This window comes from Tasmannia lanceolata, unplaced genomic scaffold, assembly GCF_043159265.1.
Source record: "Tasmannia lanceolata isolate RefF3 unplaced genomic scaffold, GAP_Taslan_0.1 ptg000015l, whole genome shotgun sequence".
NCBI classification, from domain to species: domain Eukaryota; kingdom Viridiplantae; phylum Streptophyta; class Magnoliopsida; order Canellales; family Winteraceae; genus Tasmannia; species Tasmannia lanceolata.
This window is the reverse complement of record NW_027518692.1, coordinates 50,188,370-50,198,192: the sequence shown is the minus strand read 5'-3', so window position 1 is coordinate 50,198,192 and position 9,823 is coordinate 50,188,370. Positions and strand designations below refer to the sequence as shown.

The 9,823-nt window shown below is 39.5% G+C and overlaps 1 protein-coding gene across 1 annotated transcript; it reads left to right on the top strand.

Annotated features, from left to right (window-relative positions):
• The first annotated feature begins 3,252 nt into the window (after nt 1-3,252).
• On the top strand, nt 3,253-9,182 carry LOC143892210 (uncharacterized). The gene is made up of 4 exons (XM_077396667.1): nt 3,253-4,717; nt 4,795-6,269; nt 6,752-7,163; nt 8,607-9,182. The coding sequence occupies exons 1-4, from the start codon at nt 3,265-3,267 to the stop codon at nt 8,972-8,974; spliced, it is 3,708 nt and encodes a 1,235-aa protein (XP_077252782.1). The 5' UTR covers nt 3,253-3,264; the 3' UTR covers nt 8,975-9,182.
• Nucleotides 9,183-9,823: the final 641 nt, after the last annotated feature.

The window sequence follows — 9,823 nt, the reverse complement described above, 5'->3', positions numbered from 1 at the left end:
TTCTCTATAATGGATAGCTAGGATTGGCCGAGTGGCACAACTGGTTCAGACCTATACATGTTGGCTTAAATCAACCAAATTAAACACTAACGGGGGGAAATATCAGAACTGTAACCTATTTTGATTAATGGCACTGCTAGCTTTGTTTAATTTATACTTTCTTGATTAGCACAGGTAAGGTTGCAACCTTGGTTGGATTTTACTTACCCTTGTCCACCCGACCCAAATATAACATGGGTCGGGTTTAGAAATCATGAGTCTTGGGATGAATCCCCAATATGGGGTTGTGTCGGATCAAGTTTAAAGGAAAAAACCCCATAACTCAACCCAATCCAAGCTAACTAATGGGTGCCCCTGCGAAAAAGATCGTAAGGGCACCCACTCCATTGGCTGAAAATTACTAAAATGCATTTAATACTCTGTTGCACGTTCAGCCACCTTTCAGTTTAGCTTACCTCTATAAAACATTTCCCATCGTATCCTATATCTAATACAATGAGCTGGGATGAAAAGAAGAGAGTTTTTTTATTTTTTTGAAAATTACATGAGAATTACACATCACATTTTTTGACTTTTTTTAACAAATGCACCCATTCAACTCATATAATTTCAATCCTACCCTCTCCTTTATGCTTTTAACAAAGGCACCCATTAAATCATATAATTTCAATCATACCCCCTCCTTTATGGTTTTTTAATAAAAAATCTATAGGGTGATCTTAACCATCCAATTTAAGAGAAATCCTACCCCCTCCTTTATGCTTTTAACAAAGGCACCCATTAAAGCCATATAATTTCAATCTTGCCCCCTTCCTTTATGGCTTTTTAATAAAAAATTTATAGGGTGATCTTAACCATCCAATTTAAGAGGAATTATGGAAACATCTATAGATTGGAGGGCTAGGATCAGCCTATGGAAATGATTTTTGGGGCACAACCTATTTATGTTGTGTTCCATCACATGGACGGTTTGGATCAACCTATGACGTAGTCCGTACAGTTCTTTGTCGGCCCGTGCATCGCACGGGTTTTTTACTAGTATATAAGTAAAGTGGAATCCTCTAAGCCGTGGTGGTGCCATGTGGCACCCCTTCTGCTTCCGTTTTAAATTACGTTACAAATCTCCATAGATTTAAATTACGTTATAAATCTCCATAGATTTTTCTCCATAGATTACGTTATAAATCTCAATAAATCGCCAAAATTCACATCTAACCTTTCTATACATAGAAGACATAACACAATATTTCCGTGTACGGGCGTCGCTTCTATGACATTATTTCCTAATTTTCATATTATTTCCTGCTTTCACATTATCGTTTCATGCCTCCTTAAATTAGGCGTGTTGCCCAATTAATTTTCCCTATTGATTTGGGTTTATCGCCACTTTTAATTTGGGATAACTACTAATATGGTAGCTGCTAATTTATTATTAGATGGTTTTTCTGGAGAATAGGAAAGGTCGCCTTATTTTTAGCATTACAGTAAAGCAAAGCTTATCTTAATTCGACCGTATATATAATTTTTTGTTTTAGCTTTTGGTGTTAGACTTTTCCATCTGTACTTGGCTTCATCTTCTACCCCAAACCATGTACTACCCAGAACTCCCTCCCAAAGGCTTAGAATAAAATATAAAATTAACATTACGGAAGTATCGTTCCTTCTCAGGTCTCTCTCTCTTCCCCTTCTTTCATTCATCATTTTTAGATTTCTTTCTTTCTTACCTATGCTTAAAGTGCAGATTTGAATAATCCCTTGGATGCAGATAAAAGTACCTCACTTTATTCAATTTTAATTTGGATTTCAAAATTTTGATGAAATATCAATATATTTTCATGCATCATTTTTAGATTTTTTTTTGCTGATTTTCTGATTTGCCCTTGCCTTAGGTCAAATGATGGACCCACAAATGAAGGACTCAATGACATGTGTTGGGTCCCATATCAGGCTTCTCATCTTATTATTCCCCATATTATTAAAAAATAGTGAAATTATTTTGACTAATTTCTGATGGGTAGAAGTAAGGATGGGGACCACTTTTCAGATGATCATAACCATTAATTTTTTGGTCCCCATCATAGATTGGCAGTGGCCCAGCAATCCTCCGATGCATGGTGTTAACCGTTCTTAAAGTTGGAAGGAAGATGGGCAGCTTAGAGAGTTAAAAAATTGCTTGACAAAACGGAGGGTCAAGATCACCTTGCCTGAGATCTTTGGTTTAGGACCCATCTGTCGTGGGGCCCGGTAGAGAAAAATTCGATATTAAAATTTTCCTTTTTTCATGCATGGATGCCTGTTCAGGGTGGGACTAACTAAGTGCCATTTGTCCACTATCTCTTTCTCGCCCCGTAGTGAAACTTAAAAGATAAATGTAGTAATCCTCTCTTAATACACTTAATGGTTGAGTGTCTGGTTAGAAGACTAAATATGCTATCACATCAAATCCAAAAAGTCTTAAATATAGACTAAATATGCTATCAACATCAAATCCAGAAAGTCCTAAAAATAGGGGTGCCTATATCAGTCCCCTAAAGAGAAAGGAAGAGAAATTTCTATTGCTTTGCCAAAATTTCCACTCCTCTGGTCCCTGCCTTTGTCTTTTATATCCGTCCCCCAGAGAAAAAGGCAAGGATATTTTCCATTGCTTTGCCAAAAGTTTCCACTCCTGCCTGTCTTTTCCTGAAAGTCTAGGCAAGGATGTGGAACCGTGTTTAGTTTTCCCACAACACAATTACTACCACAACACCCGACTAATTTACAATATTTGGATGGATTCCAGGTTTTTTTCTAGAAAGTATTGTAGTGCCCACACCATAGGATCATCCAATCTATTTATTTTATGGGCCACAATGTAATTAGTTTGTGTCTGAAAAATCATTTCTGTAGGATGATCCGAACCCTCTGATCTATAAAAAGGTTTGTCACACCCTATTTACTCTGTAGCCCTTGTAATAGACGGTCTGGATCTTTATGTGGTGTCATCCGTACAATACTACTATACGTGCTTACACCATATACTATAAAAATAATAAAAAAGGGCAGTCCGCACCAGGTCACAGTAGAGGAACCTCACCGTTGCGTCAAGGCCTGCCCTCGTTCTATAAAAAATAATATGGGTGGAAATACCAAATGTGGGCTGTAGCAGTCAACAGAAGCAAGTCTGGGTCTCCTGCAAGTCATCCATACCAATTAAAGCCACGCGCATACTACTAGGAAATATATCTCCCCTTTCATACGAGTCTCTCTCTCTCTCTATATATAAATATGAAATGGAGACCATACAATCTCAAGAGTCACAGCATATCAGCAGCCATGAAAACACTTCAAAAATTAGAATTTCTTCTTCTTCTTCTCTTCTTGTCTCGTTTTTCTTTGATAACATCAGCTGCAACACAAGCAAAACCTCTTATACAATGGAAAAGAAGTCTAACTTCTCAATCTCTCAATTCATGGACTCTCACCAATTCCTCCAATCTCTGTAACTGGACCGGAATTACCTGTGACAAAACCCAAACCTTCGTTCTTCAGATAAATCTCCCCAACTCAAATCTCTATGGAACTCTCAACCAATTCAATTTCTCTTCCCTGCCCAATCTCACTCATCTCAATCTCAACTTAAACAATCTCTATGAATTAATCCCTTCAAACATCTCTCTCCTCTCCAACCTTATATATTTAGACCTTGGCAGCAACAATTTCACCGGAGCAATCCCCGCCGAGCTCGGAACCCTACCGGAGCTCACCGACCTTCGCCTCTACAACAACAGCCTCACTGGACAAATCCCATATCAGCTTAGCAATCTTAGAAAGGTAAGGCACCTTGACCTTGGATCAAATTACTTACAATCTCCAGATTCCTCTAGGTTTTTACGTATGTCCTCTCTGACCTACCTCTCACTCTATCTCAATGAAATGTCTAATGAATTCCCACCATTTATATTGAATTGCACTAATTTGATATACCTTGACTTGTCACAAAATCTTCTAAATGGGTCTATTCCGGGGTCATTAGTAACCGGTTTAAACAAGCTAGAATATCTCAATTTAACAGACAATTCCTTTCAAGGCCCAGTAATTTCTGACTTGGCAAAGCTTCCAGGACTCAAAGGGCTACGCCTTGGGAAGAATGGATTCACTGGTCCAATCCCTATAGAGTTTGGAAATATTTCTAATCTTCAAATTCTTGAACTTTATGATAATTCATTAGGTGGGTCTATTCCTTCTTCTCTGGGTAAACTTCAAATGCTTCAACGACTCAGTCTCAAAAGAGCTGAATTGAATTCCGCCATTCCTTCTGAATTAGGCCACTGTACTAACCTCACCTTTATAGACCTATCTCAGAATAATCTCACTGGTGTTTTACCTATTTCTCTATCCAATCTTACCAAAATTTCTGCACTTGGAATCTCAAGCAATTTGCTCTCCGGCAAGATCTCGCCCAACTTGTTTACGAATTGGAGGCAGCTGATCTCCTTGCAACTCCAGTATAATAATCTCAGTGGAAATATTCCATCGGAGATTAGCCGATTGGCAAAGCTCGAATACCTCTATCTCCTTGGAAATCAGCTTTCGGGTTCGATCCCATTAGAGATTGGGAATTTGAAAAATCTATTAGAATTGGATCTCTCCATGAATATGATTACAGGTTCAATCCCTCCAACGTTGGGCAATCTAACACAGCTCAACGTACTAAATCTTTTCTACAACAATCTCACAGGTATGAAACAAACCAATTTCTCCAAAAGCTTAAGCTATTAGAGTTTATGTTATTTAATCATTATACTTCAACAACAGGTGTGATTCCCCCGGAGATTGGGAACATGACTTCCCTACAGATTCTTGATCTTAACACCAACCAATTGCATGGAGAATTCCCGGAGACCCTCTCTCGCCTCAAAAACCTTCAATTGTTCTATGCCTTTACCAACAATTTTTCCGGTACTGTTCCGACTGATTTTGGGCTGAACAGTCCATTGCTAAATGTCAGCTTCGCGAACAACAGCTTCTCTGGTCAATTGCCACCAAATATATGCAGAAACCATTCCCTTCTCTATTTCACTGTGAATGGCAATAACTTTTCCGGACCATTACCGGATTGTTTGCGAAATTGCTCAGGATTATCCAGAGTCAGGCTAGAACAGAACCATTTTACGGGCGACATAAGGAAAGCATTCGGAGTGCATCCCAATCTTTTATACATCGATATGTCTAGTAATCAGTTGTCTGGCGAACTTTCACCGGATTGGGGGGAATGTACCTCACTCACTTACATGCATATAGCTGGAAATAACATTTCTGGAGAAATTCCAATAGAGCTTGGGAACCTGACCCAATTACAGGACCTAAGCTTATCTTCAAACAATTTAAAAGGAAATATTCCAACCCAATTGCTGAATTTGGGTCTGCTCTTCAAGCTTGATTTAAGTAACAACCAACTCTCCAGCGACATTCCTTCAAAGATTGGTATCTTATCTGACCTCCAGGAACTTGACTTGTCGAAAAATGACCTCATTGGCACTATACCAGAATCACTTGGGGATTGCATTAGCTTAATTACATTGAATTTAAGCATCAACAAGCTATCAGGAGAGATACCATATCAGTTGGGGAATTTGGTTAATCTGCAATCTTGGTTAGATCTCGGCGGCAATTTCTTATATGGGGCAATCCCTCAGAACTTGGGGAAGCTCACCTCTCTAGAAAATCTCAACCTCTCTCACAACAATCTCTCTGGCAGTATCCCGTCGACGCTATCCAGCATGGTCAGTTTACAATCTGTGGATTTCTCTTACAATATGTTGGCTGGTCCCATCCCGACAGCAACCATTTTTCAAATTGCCCCAGCGGAAGCTTTCGCCGGGAACTTAGGCTTATGTGGTAATGCAACAGGACTGAACCCTTGTAGTAATTCTAGTCCTAATGCAAATGAGTCTAGGAAAAACCACACGAAGATCATCATCGCCGTAGTCATCCCCGTTGTGGGAATTTTAATTCTGGGTGCTGCCATTGTATTCATCACCATCAAATCCGGGAATCAGACTGTGGAAAAAGTAGAGAGTGGAATTGAAACTCCCATTGAAGAGACCACTATACCTTTGATTTGGGACAGAGAAGGAAAATTCACATTCAGTGATATTGTAACAGCAACCGATCATTTCCATGAGAGATATTGTATTGGACAAGGAGGATTCGGGAGTGTCTACAAAGCAGAGCTTCCGACTGGTCAGATTGTTGCTGTGAAACGCCTCCACATGTTGAGTTCCGGCCAGGTAATGTGAAACAACCAATTACTCCCAAGGCTTAAGCTGTTAATTAATCATTTATACTTCAGTTCATATTTTTAAAACTCTGGACTCCCCCAGTTGACTTCCTTTTCCCTTGGCCGCGTTCTGTGTTTTGCCCTACAAAGTCAATAAAATCTCCTTTGGCTCCCTCGAGTTATGTTCGTGCCAACCAAGTACTTAGCCGTGTCAACCAAGTACTCGACTGCATCGTGCCGAGCCGACTAGAATTTTCTTCGACCGCATTTTGACCTGCATCCACATTTTGAAACACTGCTTCAATTACACATGGTACATGTGGCCTCTCTTCTGGGTTCAACCTACACATAGTTTTTTAATATGAAGGAGTTGTTGGTTTTTGAACCAAGGACCTAATGTGAGTCAATAGCTCTCATACCATGTGAAACACCCAATTACTACAAAAGCTTAATCAGTTAGAGTTGCGTTTTTAATCATATATACTTCAACAGGTAGCAGACGAGAACCTGAGGAGTTTCAAGAACGAGATACGATCGTTGACTGAGATTCAACATCGGAACATTGTGAAGCTGTACGGGTTCTGTTCGAGGGAGGGTTACATGTATTTGGTGTACGAGTATGTGGAGAGGGGTAGTTTGGGAAATGTGTTGTACGGGGAAGATGGGGGTGGGAAGTTCGATTGGGTGATGAGGGTGAAGGTTATCCAAGGGATGGCTCACGCTATCTCCTACTTGCACCATGACTGCAAGCCAACTATTGTGCACCGCGACATTTCGGTAAATAACGTGTTATTGGAGTCAGATTTTGAAGCACGGATCTCTGATTTTGGAACGGCCAGATTGCTATGCACAGACTGCTTTAACTGGACCACCATTGCTGGCTCTTATGGTTACATGGCGCCAGGTATGCTATAAACATGAAGTTATCTTTCTATTATAGTTTGTGTAATTGAGAAACAACCAATTACTCCAAAAGCTTAAGCTGTTAGAGTCTGTGTTATTTAATCATTTATACTTCAACATTCCCCCTCATGTGTGTTCGGGTTGGCCGTACACATGGCACACATGGCCCGTCTTTTGGGTTGGCCATAAACATGGATTTTTAATATGAAGGAGATGTTGGGTTTTGAACCCAAGCAATAGCTCTGATACCATGTGAAACACAACAAATGCTTAAGCTCTTAGATGTGATGTTATTTAATCATATACTTCAGCACTATTATTCTGTGAAATGATATTTCCACACCCTTTCCCATCATTTCCATCCTTTTTTCTGAAAGTCAGGTCATTTCCAAGTAAAGACAAACAAAAGGGTTGAAATGTTGAGTATCCCTTTGTAGGAAAAATACAAAAAAGGGGTGGAAATGTTGAAAGCGGGGGTGGGAATGTCATTCCCTTATTAATAGAATGGCCAGGTTATGGGGGACCAGTTGTAATGATCTATTAACAAGGCTTAGTTATTCCTTGTTCAAGAACTCTTGTCCAGGCAGTTCATAGATCATAGTTCGTAGTTCATACATAGTGAGTTTAAGTGTACGGAAGGTCTTAGGGTTCAAAACCAAATAACTCGTTGATGATAAAAATCCATATGTACAGCCACATGTGCTACTTGTACCTCCAACCCAAAAAAAAAAAAAAAAAACAGAGAGAGTTCACTCGTGAGGAGTGTGGATCAGTCCAGAAGTCGATAGACTGATCCTTTGCTTGGTCATTCCCCCTCACTTCTACTCCAACACTCCCCCTCACTTAAGCTTTTAGACTACCTCTTCACACGTTAACAACAACTTACTCCTGATTTTTTTGGTTTTTTCTTCACAATAGCAAAACTACCCCTCCCTGTGCCATGTGGCATGTAGGGATTTGTTCGCTTCCATCTTGATTAGGCAGCCGGTCGACGTAGCAGCACCCTTCCCTTAATAAGGCTTAGTTGTTTCTTGTTCAAAATTTCTTGTTTAGGCAGTTGACAGTTCATAGTTCATAGTTCATAATGACTTTGGTGTGTTGTTTAACCCTTTCCAGAGCATTTCTGCACTTTTTTCTCTTTAATGAAAAAAAAAACAAACAAAAAATGTAGAGATTGGTGTTCCGCAACTCGGGCCCACTCCACCAATTTCTTCATTTCAAATGCTCGCTTGCAGCACTGTTAACAAAGCGGAGTTGCTCCGCGTGATTCTGTTCCACCTATTCTTATAATTCACCTTTGATCCAAGTCTAGATTTTAAACTATTCATGAAAATGTTAATTATGATAGTTGCTAGCTTGTTCTTTTAGTGTAGGCATTAATTGAAGGGTTTTTCTATTATCCCCCTGTTTCTACAATCCATTGATTTTACTTGGGCATTTGCAGAGCTTGCTTATACCATGAAAATCACCGAAAAATGCGATGTCTATAGTTTTGGAGTGGTAGCAATGGAAGTTATGATGGGAAGACACTCGCGAGATCTCATCTCCTCTTTGTCATCATCATTGTCGTCTAACGGAGAACATAGACTGTTGATAGACACGTTGGACCAGCGGCTCCCGCCTCCCACAGGTCAATTGGCAGAGGAGGTAGTCTTCACAGTTAAAATGGCCTTGGCCTGCACCCGTACCGACCCCAAGTACCGACCCACCATGCGTTTTGTTGCTCAGGAGATGTCGGCTCGCACCCAAGCCTATCTCTCTGAACCCTTGCGCACCATTACCATGAGCAAACTCACCTCCTTGGAGAAGTAGAGATGGAATTCAACTCCCACAATTTGGTTTTTGATGGCCTTTGGGATGGGTGGTTACATAGATTTGCATTACTCGAATTAAGATGACATAGTTTCTGTTGTTATATAAAAAATTGCTATCACTTCTCTCACCATGTGCTTAGCCAGTTGATTTTTCACTCAACTTTGAATATGTGAGGGATACTATAGTAGTGAATATGTTTGGTCTATACTCTTTTACTCTGCTCTATGTCAATTTTACTGAAATTTATATCTAATGGCAGTTGGGTATCTTATTAAGATTGAAGCTACCTAAATGAGGGAACATAACAACAAACAGTCCAGACTCTAGAACAAAAGAACACCAGAGAGGGAGACAAAAAGAAAGAAACCTCATACTAGGCCTCAATGGAGACAAAGGAAAAGAAAAAATAGAACTAGATCAGTTAACCAAAACTAAATTGGGGGAAGTCACCTTCATCAATCATTCAGCAGGCGATTATCCAGCACTGTTCGTTTTGGGTTTTGAGAATTGATTTTCAGTCCAAAACTGATTATTGGAATAAAAATTGTGTGATGATCGGTTTCTCTTGTTTTCATCGGTATGGTAATGGAAAAATCTATAAACATTAGGCAATGAAAACATTCACTCTTTCACTAAGCAAATTCTACCGACCAGAAGTACTTACTAACAATTTCATTTTGACTTAAACAATATAATCTGAAACCCAAAATCATTCACCAATGAAACTTCCACTTTAATTTCAATTTAGTGATATGCTACAACTCTCATTTATCCATCCAAAATAGATATTAACAGACAGCATTGCAACCCACGAAATCAATTTCATTGTGTTTCAGACATCACATT